The sequence below is a fragment of the Phoenix dactylifera genome, chromosome 2 (assembly GCF_009389715.1).
Source record: "Phoenix dactylifera cultivar Barhee BC4 chromosome 2, palm_55x_up_171113_PBpolish2nd_filt_p, whole genome shotgun sequence".
NCBI classification, from domain to species: Eukaryota; Viridiplantae; Streptophyta; class Magnoliopsida; order Arecales; family Arecaceae; genus Phoenix; species Phoenix dactylifera.
The window spans coordinates 4,236,238-4,251,986 of record NC_052393.1 but is presented as its reverse complement, the minus strand read 5'-3'; the positions used below and the strand labels follow the sequence as shown (position 1 = coordinate 4,251,986).

Here is a 15,749-nt window from a genome sequence, read left to right as displayed (position 1 = left end):
GTCGAGATGATGTTGGCCGAGAAGAAGATGAAGCATCTTTTTTCACCATCGTGGTTGGCTTAGATGTAGAAGACGAATGAGATTGCGATGCACTCCCCCGGTTAGGAATGCCCTCACGCTTGAAATTTCGGCCTCCAGGAGCATTTGTTAAACCCTTTTCTCGCCGTTGTTGAAGTTGGCGTTCCACCTTAGTAGCAAGTTTAATAACATCATTAAGAGAAATAAAAGAATGGAGGTGTACCATATCATGGATGTCACGCCTCAATCCGCTAAGGTAACGAGCTATTGTTTGCTCTTCGGCCTCTGCTACACCACAACGAACCATAAGATTGTCGAACTCTTCGGTGTACTCCTCCACGGTTCGCATCCCTTGAGTGAATTGATACATAGTGAGAAATGCATCTTGAAGGTAATTTTCGGCAAGGTACTTTTTGCGAAGCTCTTTCTTCATTTTCTCCCAAGTACGAATCTTGGTTTTGCCCTCCTTTGCTCTTTGCAACTTGAGGCGCTCCCACCAGATTGATGCATACTTTCGAAGCTTGATGGCTACAATCTTCACTTTAAGCTCATCGGGGACCTCTTTGTAGTCAAAGATCCGCTCAACAGTGTTAAGCCAATCTAGAAAGATGTCGGGTTGCATTTTTCCTTCAAACTCAGGAATGTCTACCCTGATGTCTGGAAATCGAAATTGATGACGATGTTGGTGAGATGAAGAAGAGTTGCTCCTCCTACCACGACGTAAACTTGGGTCACGGAAGGTGTTGCGATCTTCTTCAGTGGTGCCGCCCTCCTCCTCACTCGGGTTTTGCTCATAACGAGCCAACCTTTCGGTAAGATTTTGGACTTGCCGCCGCAACTCATCATTCTCTATGTCGCGAAGATCTCGCTCTCTACGAGGTTCTTCATCGCTAGAACGACTTTGGTTGCCTCGGCTTGCCATAGTTGGTTGAAGCTTGCGTCAACACCACCACGAGAAATGCGATAGGATTCCTCTCGAAACGTCAAGAGATGATAACCTGGCTCTGATACCACTTGATACCGCTTGGATCAATTTACAATCCAATGGAAGTGGGAGAAAAGACAAGATAAATTTCTTGTGCAAGAAGGAAGATAACTTTCATTCAAATACTTGGATGCCTTCTCATTACAATTCATGACTATTTATAGGCAAGTCATGGGTAACATGAAAAGACAAAAGAAAATGAAAGGTCAAAAGTCACCTTAATATGGGTAACTCACACAATAAAAGACATCAAAACCAACTAAATTCTCTTAGAGAATTTAAAAGGTCAAAAGACACCTGCCTCTTGAAATACCTATAACTTTCTAACCATAACTCGGATTTTAATGTTCTTAGGCTTGTTGGAAAGAAGAGAAAGAGACCTAAAACTTTTACGTTAATAACTTTTCTAAATTCGGCCATTTAATACTCTGAAAATGGCATGCAAGTTGTCTGTCGTTCATGCACCTGCATCATTTAGTGAAGTAGTTTTCAAAACACCTTTTTTCTGAATAATGTTATTGCTATATTGTAATGACCATTAGTAACTATTGTAAAGGCATAGACTAAACTATTATAGTATGAAGATAGCAGTCTTGGGGGCAATTTGTATAGGATGAATATAGCAATCTTGTGGGTGATTTGCACTGGAAGCATTTTATGTTTAATTGATAAAATATTAAACATTGCTTATATTATTGATATGAAAAGAATAACACAGTAAGTTCTTGGGAAAATGATTAACCAAACAATGGCTACTATGATCATCATATCAAGGCATTATGATGCCCTATGGTGATGATTATTTATTACTGATTAAAATATGCGTGTAATGAAATTGGAGATGCCCCCTTCATGTATTTTCTAACCCTATGTTTTTCATCTTTAGTGCGATGAACCCATCACTACATGCTAGTTACTTGTACACTACTTACACAATATATATGAGCTATACCTAGTCTAATCCACCATGGAGCTACATTTGAACTGCTTCAAACTATGATGGGTCATGCTAGGTCTTCTTGAATTGCATCAAATTCCACTAAGCAATATATATCCTTTGAATCAATCACACTATCCTGCTCTCGCCTTAAACATGCCAAACATCATCTTGCTAGCTAATTTGGACCAAGAATCACATACTTGGCATTACAAGGAATTTCTCACTCCAACAATAACCATACAAAAATTCAAAATGAAGTCTCTCTTTGGTTTCGAGCGGGCCTAGTCTCACTATCAATACTCTTCATGTGTTTGCTTCATCTAAAGCAATCATAAGATAATTATAAATGCACAATGAAGTTTCTGTTAATAAACCCTAATATCTACCGCTAATGAACTAAAATTTTTGGGATGCAATGGCAAATCGGAAGCCAAATCAAGGATCCGGCTTGATAAAATCTCCGCATGCTTGGAACCAGCATCATTAGCATCATATATGTTATCTTTGTCAGCGTCTAACTTTTTTGGTTTGACAGCATCATTAAAAATATCATTAGTTCCCGTTTCGGGTTGATAACGATACATCCATGAAGGCTCTACCATTGAAGGATATATTGACCATGGATCTATGACTTCATCTGTTTCACCATAAGCCATTCAAAACTGATCCACAAGATCTTGGAAACATGGCATCGCATTGCTCAAGTTCTGCTGAAAATCTCGCCCCATTGAATGATTATTGTAGATGCTTATGATCCCAATAAGTTCAGTAATTGGTGCACATGGCGATGGTTGCCTCATAGCATTGAAATTGGCAATTTGGTTCATCAGGTACTACCCAAGGGCTCGTTTGGTTCGCGGAAAAAGAAGAAAGAAAAGTGTAGTCAACGAGAAAGTAATAATATGCCTCTTGTTTGGTTGGAGTTTTCAAAGAAGAGAGACGGAAAAGTTGTATTTCCATGGAAATATAATTTCCACATATTATGAAAAAGTCTTTCCCATGAGAAACATGGAAAAATTACTTTTCCATGAGGCAGGAATCACTATATTTTTATTTTTTCCCAAAAGTCTCTTCAGCATTAAAAAAGCATTAAAGACCTAATTTTTATTAAGGGCATAATAGAAATTATACATAACTTTTTCAGGAAAGTGGATGACAACCAAATATAAGCACTTTGGAAATTTGTCACTTTTTCATGGTCAACCAAACATGCTAAAAATACTTTCCTAGGCATTCTCTTCCTAGATATTTGTTTCCAGAACTCATATTACTAGAAGGAAAAATGCTTCCCGCGAACCAAACGAGCTCTAAGTGGTTGCGGCATTACATCGTCGAAAGTTGCTTCCATTGCAAAGAGCTGTTTCATACCATTAAAATCAACCATTGGCGCAATCGGCGCTGCTGCAAATGGTTGTATCATACTATTGAAATCAATCATTGGCTCAGCTGGAGATATTGCTGTTGTTTGTGCCGTGCAATTAAAATTGGCCATTGTCTCACCATAGGCCACTGCTAATGGTTGTGTGGTACCATTAAAATTAGTCAGTTGCTCACTTGGTGTTGTTACTAATGGTTGTGCCATCATGGCATTACTATAGCCACCATTCCAGTCAATAAAAATCTAATAGCTTTGATTGTTATTTGCAGCTTGTTCTTGTTCAGTTGGCATGTCTGATTGAGCTTGAGGAACTTTTAATAGCTTATTAGGATTATCAACAACACCTCTTTTCTTATGAACGAGGCATAAGAACCAGTCATCACGCTGAAAGTAGGAGAAAAAATAAAAAAAATGTGAGCTTGGTGTGTATGCTTAATGTGTGATTTTGCTACAAAGAGATATATATATCAAACAGATAATCAGAATGCATGATAGATAGTTATGAAGCTAGGTTTTCATTAAATCATTATTCAACCTCTCAGTTTTTAGGTACACGCAAAACAATCCGTCTGTGGGCCCGTGCCAAAGCCGTAGCGACCGCATAGCGCGGCTGCTGGCGGCGGAACAGTACACTCTCATCCACTATTCACTCCATTCACAGAGGAGAGAGAGACGAATCCGCCTTTGTTCCTGATGCCCTTCAACCTTCCCCGGCTTCAGGTCGCGGCGTGGCGGCGCCGCTCCGGTCGGGGAGTTTAGAGACGGAGGAGAAGGGTCGGGAGGCTAGGGACGAATAGAGAGAGCTTCCAGATCTATAGCTTTTCATTGGATTAAGCTATAGCTGACGTGGTAAGTCTACTGAATAATTTCTCCTCCGCGCTGCTCTCTTCTCCGCCGCCTCCATCATCTCCTTGGCTCCCTGCGTCAGTATTTTGTGGGTCGGTTGCCATGTGTGGCCGAGGTGGCGAGGTATTGGTGTCTCAAATTACTACCGTTGTGAGGCACCGCCCTTTTTTTTCTTTTTTTGGTGCAAGGCCCCGCCCTTCAGCCGGGTTATAAAGAACCTGGACCGGTCCAATGGGAGTCCCGATGGGGCTCCTTCTCTTGTTCCCGAACCGACGGAAGCGGAGTTCCAGTGCCGCCGGACTTCGGCGCGACCTTGAAAACCCATCTAAAAAAACCCCTTCTCTCTTCCCTCTCATCATCCACTTCTGATTCTCGATCACTCCCGAACCCGACGGAAGAGGAGTTCCACTGCCGCTGGACTTCGGCGAGACCTTGGAAACCGTCCCTCCTTTCCCGCCCCTGCCCCCCAAGAAGACCATCGAGGAGATGTACCAGAAGAAGACGCAGCTGGATCCGTCGAGAAGCACACCCAGACCCTCTGGGTCGACGAGAACGGCGAGATGGTCCACCGCCCGGTGACCTACGTCCCTGGCATCTTCGAGATCTTCGACGAGATCCTCGTCAATGCTGCTGACAAGAAGCAGCGGGATCCGTCGATGGCCTCCGTCAAGGTGGAGATTGACGTAGCCGGGAACTGCTTGAGCGTCTACAACAACGGGGATGGGATTCCCGTCGAGATCTACCAGGAGGAGGGGGTCTACGTGCCGGAGATGATCTTTGGGCACTTGCTGACCAGTAGCAACTACGACGACAGCGTCAAGAAGACGACCGGTGGGCGGAACGGGTACGGGGCGAAGCTCACCAACATTTTCTCAACCGAGTCCGTCATCCAGATTGCAGATGGAAGGAGGCAGAAGAAATACAAGCAGGTTTTGTTGAATAACTCTTGTTTTGATTTCTTGATCAACGATTAGATTTTTTTTCCTTCTGTTCCCCTTTTGGATCTGAAATTTTGGAAGTTTTTGATGAAATTTCTTGATTAGGGTTTATGTCTGCAAAGATATTTGGGTCTTGGGATCTAGGTTTCTTTGGTTTTGATTGTAGGGTTTGTTTACTCTATTTTTGTTAGCCCGTGGGATTTGAAATTGGGTGTTTTAAGGCAAATGTGTTTCGGCATTCTTTGCAATACGACTTCGGGTCTGTGTCAGTTATCTTTCTTACGAATTTCTTATCGGTTGTTGTGGAAATATATTAGGGTGTCTTTTTTATAAAATTTTGATATCTCGGTTCGAATTTTCGGGTTGTGTGATCTCGGGGTTGTTTGAATTAGGGCTTTTGTTTGCAATCTTGGTTTTTAATTCTCGTGCACAAATCTGTCGTTCTGTTGTTATTAGAATTTTCTTCTTTTTGTTTTTTTTTGGTGCTTTGGATCTACTGGGTCCTGGGTTTACAGTTTTCTGTGATCTTTTGTGAACTTTGGGGATTTGGAGAACGCACACTGGCGTTTGTATTCAAAATTTTGTTAGATCTTGGTGGTAAAAGTTGGAGCTTGGCGTGTGAGTTCAATTCTGTAAGGCATTTTGTCAAAATTTTGGCATTTGTTTTCTAGAAGCGTGGGAAAATTTAGGGTATCTGTGATTTTGGACTGGGGCTGATGGATCTTTTTATTGCAATTGCTAATTCGTCAATTCAAGATAATGGTTTCTTTCCGCAGCACTTGTAAGCCTTCCAGTTGAAATTTGGAGCTTGAAGTTATCATTATCATTGTCTTGTAAGGCATTTTGTCAAAATTTTGGTATTTGTTTTCTAGAGGCATGGGAAAGAGTTAGGGTTTCTGTGATTTTGGACTGGGGCTGATGGGTCTTTGTATTGCAATTGCTAATTCCTGATTTCAGCATAATGGTTTCTTTCTACAACACTTATAAGCCTTCCAGTTGAATTGGAGCTTGAAGTTATCATTATCATTTAAGTTTCAATGTCTCTGATTTGGATGTAAGATTTACCTTTGCAACCTTGTCAGGTTTCGTTATGTCGAATTCTGGGTTTTGGATTAATCAAAAACAACTATTGGGTTGGTGATTTGAATCGGATGTAATATATAATTCTTTTGATTTTCAAATTATGGTTTGTGCAGGGAATCTGGTTTGATCCATAAGCTAAAAAGAGGGGTTGTCAGCTACAACTTCGGGTATCTGCGGTGTTTTCTTTACAATCGGAGTAAGTCTATATTTCAAAATTTGGAAGTTTTAAATTTGATTCAGCTGAACTCCTGGGTCCGATTATCTGGAACAGGGGTTTGAATACATCATCCTTATCGGGTTCCTTAGGATCTGTATGCTTAGGAATTTAATTTGATGATCTTATTGTCCATATTAATTGATATTGTATTATTTATGTCTCTATTTTGCTTTGCCAAAACTATTATCCTAATTTAGGTTTTTGGTTTGCAGGTGTAACTTCTAAACAATTTCTAGGTTATGAGTTTTAAAGTCTCAGCCTTGAGATTGGGAGATCTGCGGTCATGGTTTCTGTGATTCTTCATATGTAGGTTTTCTCAGAAAATATGGGAAAGAAGTCTGAGCCCTCCATTGTTAAGTGCAAGGAAGGAGAAAACTGGACTAAGGTCACTTTCAAGCCAGATTTGGCCAAATTTAACATGACCCATTTGGAAGATGATGTGGTTGCACTCATGAAGAAGAGAGTTGTTGATCTAGCAGAGGGAGATTCAGCAAAAGCTCTTGCTGTGAGTAGCGTGAACTTAGTTAAGTCTGTTAAAATCTAAGCTTCTGAGTATGAATAAGTAATTTCTGCTTTGCTGTTTAATATACAGATGGTATCTCTGTCGTAGGAAGGAACCACTATGGTGTGTTCCCTCTGAGGGGTAAGCTACTGATTGTGAGGGAAGCAAGCCACAAGCAGATAATGGAGAACGCAGAAATCCAGAACATTAAGCAAATTCTCGGTTTGCAGCAGGGGAAGGAGTATGAAAGCACCAAAGGTTTAAGGTATGGACATCTCATGATAATGACGGATCGGGTATTTTTTCGATGTTGTTTATGTTCATTCTTGGAGGAAAAAAAGTGCCAGCATACTTACAGGTTCTTTGTCTGCTGGTGCAGGATCATGATGGTTCTCACATCAAGGGCCTCCTGATTAACTTCATACATTCATTTTGGCCATCACTGCTGAAAATCCCATCGTTCATGGTTGAATTCATCACACCTATAGTGAAGGTAGGCCTTGATTGTAAAGTTTTTTGTTAGAAAATTGTCATATTTAGGATTGTGAAGCAAGTGATGCATTTTCTGTTCTACAGGCAACTCATAACAGAAACAAGAATGTCCTGTCATTCTACTCCATGCCTGAGTATGAAGCATGGAAAGAAAGTTTGGAAAGGAATGCAAGTAGCTGGTCTATTAAGTATTATAAGGTCGTCCTGTTTTAGAGTGTAATGAATTAGAATATAATCTACCTAATATTCTGTTAGCTCCCATATAGCATTGCTTATCTTTCATGTTGCCTGTCGTAGGGGTTGGGAACAAGCACATCAAAAGAAGGAAAGGAATATTTACAAGATATTCATAAGCATAAGAAAGATTTTATGTGGGTGGATGAACAAGATGGAGATGCTATTGAATTGGCATTCAGCAAGAAAAAGATTGAGGCTAGGAAAAACTGGCTTCGCCAATTTGAGGTAAATGCCTTTTCCGTTTTTTTTTTTTTTTGGGTGGGGGGGGGGGGGTGCGTGGGTAGGGTGCGGGCACACTTAGATTAATATCTGCCTTGATCCCAAACTAGTTAGGGTTGGCTAAATTATCTGTTTTGCGGGCACACTTAGATTAATATCTGCCTTGATCCCAAACTAGTTAGGGTTGGCTAAATTATCTGTTTTGAATTCTGATAAGAAAATTTTATCAATGTCTACAGCCGGGCACATATCTTGGTCAGAGGGAGAAGCTCATCAAATACAGTGATTTTGTCAACAAGGAGCTGATCTTGTTCTCTATGGCAGATTTGCAGCACTCTATACCGTTAATGGTTGATGGCTTGAAATCAGGCCAGAGAAAAATTTTGTTTTGCTCATTTAAATTGGGATCGCCAGGTGCTATGCTTATGACGGCCGTTTGGCCATCTATAAATTGGGAGATGAATCATGGACTGTGTTGATTACTGGTTTATTCAGCTCGTCTCTCTCTGCGGCGCACCATGAGGGGAGCCTATATATGATTGGCTTGGCCGACAATGCTTCGGTTTATGAAATTGCTTCCTCTTTGGACTCTGCGCCGTTCGATTTGCCAGATATTGATGACGAGGACTTTGACGATCTGATTTTCATCACAACATCTTCACAGTTGTTATTGTTTGCCTGTTGTAATAGTTTTGTCAATGCTGATTCTGATGATGACGATGCGGATTCTGAATTTGATTATGCCACGCATTATAAGATGTATGAGTTCATGTCGGAGAACCCTTCCGAATGGTCTCTGATCAAAAGCATTCATGACAATGCAATGTTCGGAATATTTGTACCACACCTGAACTTCATTGTTTGTACCAGAGATATTTCTGGATGCCAATAGGACTGCATTTACTTTAGTGAGCTCAACCGCCGCATCGATTGGTCATGTGATCGACTCTACAGCAGTGCTTATCAAATAGATGTGCTCGATCTTAAGACCGGCAACTTTGAGGATTTATTGTGTCATCCCTAGGAACCAGACTCCAAAGAGTTGGCCCAAATACCACGCACCAACTTTTTGGAGTCTGGTTCCTAGGGATGACACAATAAATCCTCAAAGTTGCCGGTCTTAAGATCGAGCACATTTATTTGATAAGCACTGCTGTAGAGTCGATCACATGATCAATCGGTGCGGCGGTTGAGCTCACTAAAGTAAATGCAGTCCTATTGGCATCCAGAAATATCTCTGATACAAACAATGAAGTTCAGGTATTGTATAAATGCTCCGAACACGGTATTGTCATGAATGCTTTTGATCAGAGACCATCCGGAAGGGTTCTCCGACATGAACTCATACATCTTATAATGCGTGGCATAATCAAATTCAGAATCGTCATCATCAGAATCAACATGGATAAGACTATTATAACAGGCAAACAATAATAACCGTGAAGATGTTGTGATGAAAATCAGATCGTTAAGGTCTTCGATGTCAATATCTGGCAAATTGAATGGCTCAGGGTCCAAAGGAAGTTTTGTATCTTTCATCGAGCTTCAAGATGTTGGTTGATTAAAGCTTTTGTTAAAAAAATATTCAATTGAAATACTCTTTGGAATTTGAATATTTTGTAGGATGTTTTTGTGGACGTAATCTGTAGGATATGAATATATGAAGAAAAAGTTTGAACCAAGTTATAAATATCCCACATCATGCTCGGTCATGCCCTTAAGTATCTTTATGTTTTATATCCAAGCCGCCAAACTCTTATTTGAATGTTGCTATTGCTCTCCTCCCGTCTATCCGCTTGAAGTATCTTTTATTACCAACACTACCTATTCTCAATCCATCTTATTATATAATGAATTTAGTATTCATTTCTTTTACCCTTTTTTAGTTCCTATATCATATATGTCCATAATACAAAATAACCAGATACTAATCTATTAATTTATGGAAATTTTGGTGAGATTTCAAATAATGTTACACAAGGGGTCCTATTGACAAATTGACATGCTTAAAATTGACAAACAATGCTCCTATATTTCTGGATTAGGTAACAAAGGTAGTGCTATATTATGCTTAAAATTGGCAAACTGACATGAAATGAACTCACAGAATGTTACACTAGAGGTCCTACTGACATTGATTTAAAAATCTAAAAATAACTCTGACCCTTTTAAAAGGTTAATTATTTTAAGCTGTAATTAAACAGATGTTTGATAATTGGGTTTGAAATAATATTTGCTACAGAATTTATCCAGAGATCCCCAAAAAAAGAAATATTATATGCAATGAAAGGAAGGAAAGGTAAAAGAAAATGAGATTTGAGTTTGGATGGTGGAAATTGTAAGACATAATATAACTATCTTATAATACTGCGATATACAGGACATATTTTAAACATAACAAAGTAATCATAATAATTAATATATCCAAATAGTATGAAGTGTTTCAAGATGTGCAAAGATCACCTCTCAGAGGACAATTTTGCAAAAGGAAAACCTAATTATATGCCACATGTTTTGGTGGTTTCAAATTTAAGGTTTTGGAGAAACCACTTTTTCACCTAGTAAAGACAATATCCAGATCCCTGGATAACATACTCTGATTCCATAAAAATTTAAGTTCAGCATGCTAGGAATAAAATCACCTGAAAACCACCAATGCTCATGTCTTTTAATGTTACAATGTTTCTCAGTTGAAATGTTTTCCACTTCCAAGCTTGTGAATTGGACTTTCTGCATGCTTGCCAAAAGACTAGGTATAGCTAGCAGAGAAAAACGAAAAAGAGAACCAAACTTACTCAATGAAATATTCTGCTTTGCATTGCATATGCAATATAACCATGTGCTGACTTATAGTGGCTTGTATGGTATGTACAACTCTGATATGCTGTAGTATTTGCCAGATATCTATCAATGAGTTATACACAATCGTGTGACAGGTATTTATTGTGCAAAAGTTGATGCTCACCAACACTTATAGCACTCTTGGGGTTAAATGTTAATTTATAAAGAATATAATGACTCATTTTTAATTTGAAAAGTTACTAAAAGTAAATTTTGATGCAGAATGTTGGACCAAAAGTCATGATTAGCACCAAGTTGGATTACAAAACCTTGTAACATGCCAATTATACTTGTTTGGGAAAATTTCTTTCTTATGACTTCTGACCATTGGTGCTTCTTTGCTGCTCATTATTATGATGATGATGATGATGATGATGAAATTTACTGGTCTCATGCATGGTTATGATTCAACAGGCTTTCACATTTTGAATTTTCTTTGTTAGTGATTGATTTTCATGTTTGCCGAGCACAAATTGCTCAGTTGTTCTGCTCCTCTGGTTTTACTATGTCGTTTCTATGTAATCATTCCTTGATTCACTTGACCTTATATATATATAGAAAGACAAAATTACGTTGATTCTACACTATTTTCTTGCTATTTTATCTTTTTTGCAAAATATCCACGTTTTAGTATGATATAGGCGACATACTTACTAAAGAGAGGGAAAAAAGTATTGCAGTGCTTTACTGCTGCTTGATATTATCATATCAAGGATGAACAAAGTGTATTGGAGGCACAGGATATTCATATTATTCTGTAATATTATCCAAACTTAATTATGGTGCAACTCCAGGTTTATATATCATTAATCAAAGACTCTGAGGGTTATCTTACTTTTGTGCTATGACAGGTAGTTTGATTTCTTGAGTGTTTTCCATGCATCATCTCTATATTTTAGTTTTCCTATAGACTCTGATGAAATATCTGATTCAATATGGAAACCCTTTCAATGTATACAAAAGTCTTTGTTTTTCTCATTTAGTTGTTTTTCTGCATATAACTTCTAGACTGTTTGGTATGCCATCTTGAATTGTTTTGTCTAAAGCACTTACGTTGTCACTTAAAAGGTTATATGGTGCTTAATGCTAAAGCACTACCCATTTAAATATTTAATTTAGTCCATTTAGTTGTATAAATGTCCTCTTAAATCTAGGCAACTTATCTATTAGGCATTCTTATAATCTTGTGGAATATAACAGTCTCCTAGTTCTTCATGCATTATACTCTGCTGGTGCAACTTTCAAGCTTCTGCTAGAGTGCCAATTGTAATATCTTTCTTAGTTTTGTTTCAATTTCACCTTTCCCTTTACATCTTACACTATGCCTGAGCATCTTACCATTTATGCCAAATTATTTACAAGGGTATTTATGCCAAATACCCTTGTAAATTTTTTTGTAAATTATTTACCTGCCAAGGAACTCCTATTGTTTATATACCTTAATGCCGTAAAATGGACTGATCTTATGCAAGTTCCTTGTTTTCAATAATGTAAACCTTTAACTATCAGTAACACAATAAAACATATAAATAAAAATGCAAGAATGAACATACAGTAAAACCATGGACAGACTGGAGTAATTTCACTAATTGACTAATTGCAGAAGTTTCAAATATAAAGGACAAGTTGTCATGGAAATTGTTGGGATGGTATGACCATCTGCTATAACGATTTATGTATATTTCTTGGTAAGGGGCTTTGGGTTATGTTTAAGGGTTTGAAATCAGGAAAAATATTTATTTGAGATGTTGTAAGAAAGCTTTTAGGGAGAATTTGAAGGGATTGAAGTGTCAATAAAAATGGTTAGCACAAATGAATGGCTAGAACATTTTAGGAAGCTAAGCTCAAAGAGATGGCTTAAAGTCCATTGATATGGTTATGATTTACTCTTTCTTCTCTCCTTTTTTTTTTTATTACCCTCTCTTTCTCCATTTCTGTTATTCCACTAAAAATTATGAGCCGTTCGGACATGGTATATCACTATATTGGATAAATGCTTTGGTTTTATCTATTCATTTTCTCATTGTTTTTTGTCTTGATAATTAGCTATCAAGGATACAACTTGTTGATCCCAATAAATAGGAAAAGCATGGTTTTGAAGCTTGAAATGTCGAATGAAATGTCTCATGAAACTTGCGTTACATACTCTCCAATGAAATGTCCCAATTGGTTCCCGAGGAAAGCTATTTATTCTATAAAATAGTATTCTCTCTCCTTGATTGTGTAGGAATATCTTTTTGAATGGTTTTTGTTAGGGGAAAACGTCACCACGCTGACCGAGTAGGGGTCGACCGAGCCGATCCCCTCCGAGTAGGGGTCGATCGAGCAGATTCCCTCCGAGCAGAGGCCGACCGAGCGGCCCCCTCCGACCCACGGGCGGCCGAGCAAATCCCCTCCGAGCAGGGGCCGATCGAGCAGGGGCCGGCCGAGCGGCCCCCTCCGACCCGCGGGCGGTCGAGCAGACCCCCTTCGACCTGGCAGCACCCGAATAGCTCTACCTACCCAAGGACGTCTGACCTACGCGCTGAGGCCACGTCCTCTCGCAATACGACCGAAAGACTACGTTTTGCCTTTATCAACAATTAATGCGTAGGGATCCTGCGGACATCCGGTTCACTCAACAATTAAAGCGCATGGCCTCCATTGCCTACGGACATCGAGCCTCTCATGGCAAACCCGCCAGGCTACGAATGATGGCATGACTTCACGATGACTCGAGCTTTGGCCTAATCTCCTACAGTAATAGCATTGATGCACACGATCGAGCATTAATGCCCAACTGCACAACAGACCATTCGTTCTGTTACATCACAGGTAACCCGGCCCCCTCTATAAAAGGAAAATTTCTCCACTTTAAAAAAAGGAGGAGAATCTTGTTTTCCGACTTCCTCTTTCTCTCCTCCCCCATATTTTCCCCTCTGACTTAAGCATCGGAGGGCCGGCGCTAGAAACCCCGGCCACCGGCTTCTTGCAGGTCTCCAGGAGGACGCCGCCCGCCGACGAGCCGCAACCCTCCACTCCGGCAGCGGAGCTCCTCCCTCTCAGCCGACGGTCGCCTCTGGGTCCAATTTCCAGCAACAGTTGGCGCTAAAGGAAGGGCCCGAGTCGCGACCATGAAGCTGAGAAGCAAGGGAGCTTCTAACGCCTCCCGACGGCCTCCACCTAGGGTCGAACCCCCACGTCCGCTCGGAGCCCAAAAAGAAGAACTTTTTCTTCCAATCGTGAATGGACGACGGAGCGCCCTGAAAGAGTGGCCGGCCCGCCCGAAGGGTGATATAGAGCCACTCTTCGTCTTCCGAGTTTGATTTCAACATGAAGAGCCGCCGGAAGACATTCACGGAAGACGGGATCCCGTATGCCATACACAGTGACAGGAACCCGATGATCGTCCTCCATGCGTTCGGAGCAAGTTGCGCCGGGACAAGTTGGTACTCCCCGAGCAACTCGTTCACGAACCCATGGAAGGAAAATCGTAGGCCGGCCCATAGTGCCTCCAAGTACACTCCGATCCGACCTAGGGGGTTTCGTTATCCGATCCCCCAACCCAGCGGGTTCCAAACGGAACCTTCGCCGAGGAAAGAACCACTCCTCGACCATCTCAACCTCCAACTCACTCATTGTGGACCCGATTTCATTCGGACCGAGACCCATTAGGAAAAAAGAAAGAGAGAAGAGAAGGAAAGGGAAGTCCCGGGCGGATGAAAAGGAAACCTACGGGGGTTCGCCGGAGACAATAGAGGATCGGCCGCTTCGGACTGAGAAGGAGATGGGAGGAGGATGAAGACAATAGGAGAGAAATCGGAGACGGCCAAGGAGGGATTTATATATAAGCCCCTCTTGACGGCCCAGATCTGCGAAGCGGAACGTTGCTCCCTGCTCAGATCATGACACGTGTCAACCCTGAGAATTAATGCGCAGCATTCGATTCGACCCGACGCTTCGAATATAGAAGCATCTCATCGGATCGTGTGGTCTCATCATGAGCCCACGATACGAGAACACTTCGAAAAACGAAAAGGTACTCCTGATGAAGCGTTCCCGAAAAAGGAGACGCCGCCCATTAAAGGCGCCTTGAAGCGCGTGATAATTCAAAATTCCCATAATCCATATTAACGCAGCCAAAACTACTTCCCGCGCTCGAGCCTGCGAGCAGCTCGAGCTCGAAAGTCGGGGGGTAGTGTTGGGGGAAAACGTCACCACGCTGACCGAGTAGGGGTCGACCGAGCAGATCCTCTTCGAGTAGGGGTCGACCGAGCAGATCCCCTCCGAGCAGGGGCCGACCGAGCGGCCCCCTCCGACCCGCGGGTGGCCGAGCAGATCCCCTCCGAGCAGGGGCCGGCCGAGCGGCCCCCTCCGACCCGCGGGCGGTCGAGCAGACCCCCTTCGACCTGGCGGCACCCGAATAGCTCTACCTACCCAAGGACGTCTGACCTGCACGCTGAGGCCACGTCCTCTCGCAACACGACCGAAAGACTACGTTTTGCCTTCGTCAACAATTAATGCGTAGGGGTCCTGCGGACATCCTGTTCACTCAACAATTAAAGCGCATGGTCTCCATTGCCTATGGACATCGAGCCTCTCACGGCAAACCCGCCAGGCTACGAATGATGGCATGACTCCACGACGACTCGAGCTTTGGCCTAATCTCCTATAGTAATAGCATTGATTCACACGATCGAGCATTAATGCCCAACTGCACGACAGACCATTCGTTCTGTTACATCACAGGTAACCCGGCCCCCTCTATAAAAGGGGAATTTCTCCACTTTAGAAAAAGGAGGAGAATCTTGTTTTCCAGCTTCCTCTTTCTCTCCTCCCCCATATTTGCCCCTCTGACTTAAGCATCGGAGGGCCGGCGCCGGAAACCCCGGCCACCGGCTTCTTGCAGGTCTTCAGGAGGACGCCGCCCGCCGACGAGCCGCAACCCTCCACTCCGGCAGCAGAGCTCTTCCCTCTCAGCCGACGGTCGCCCCCGGATCCAATTTCCAGCAACAGTTTTCTTCCCAAGATGCTCCATGTTAAGTTAATTGTGGAAAGCTATTGTCTGTCCCAC

General features: G+C 41.7%; 1 protein-coding gene across 5 annotated transcripts; it reads left to right on the top strand.

Moving 5' to 3' along the window:
* Positions 1-3,855: 3,855 nt before the first annotated feature.
* On the top strand, positions 3,856-9,537 carry LOC103698179 (DNA topoisomerase 2-like). 5 transcript variants are annotated; one of them, XM_039117924.1, is made up of 8 exons: positions 4,628-5,096; positions 6,302-6,384; positions 6,618-6,910; positions 6,998-7,203; positions 7,287-7,400; positions 7,484-7,597; positions 7,697-7,861; positions 8,095-9,537. In XM_039117924.1, exons 4-8 carry the CDS (start codon positions 7,090-7,092, stop codon positions 8,332-8,334), a joined length of 747 nt encoding a protein of 248 aa, XP_038973852.1. In that variant the 5' UTR covers positions 4,628-5,096; positions 6,302-6,384; positions 6,618-6,910; positions 6,998-7,089; the 3' UTR covers positions 8,335-9,537. The 5 variants fall into 5 exon arrangements, with proteins under 5 accessions (XP_038973861.1, XP_038973865.1, XP_038973856.1 ...); XM_039117933.1 differs by lacking the exons at positions 6,302-6,384; positions 7,484-7,597 and having other exon boundaries at positions 3,856-5,096; positions 6,716-6,910; positions 6,998-7,172; positions 8,095-8,307; XM_039117937.1 differs by lacking the exons at positions 6,302-6,384; positions 7,484-7,597 and having other exon boundaries at positions 3,856-5,096; positions 6,716-6,910; positions 6,998-7,172; positions 7,266-7,400; positions 8,095-8,307.
* The last annotated feature ends 6,212 nt before the right edge of the window (positions 9,538-15,749 follow it).

Coding starts and splice junctions, on each gene's coding strand:
- LOC103698179 (XM_039117924.1), top strand. CDS start 7,090: ATGGAGAACGCAGAAATCCAGAACATTAAGCAAATTCTCGGTTTGCAG. Junction 7,204..7,286: donor TCATGATAATGACGGATCGG/GTATTTTTTCGA, acceptor CTGCTGGTGCAG/GATCATGATGGTTCTCACAT. Junction 7,401..7,483: donor TCATCACACCTATAGTGAAG/GTAGGCCTTGAT, acceptor TCTGTTCTACAG/GCAACTCATAACAGAAACAA.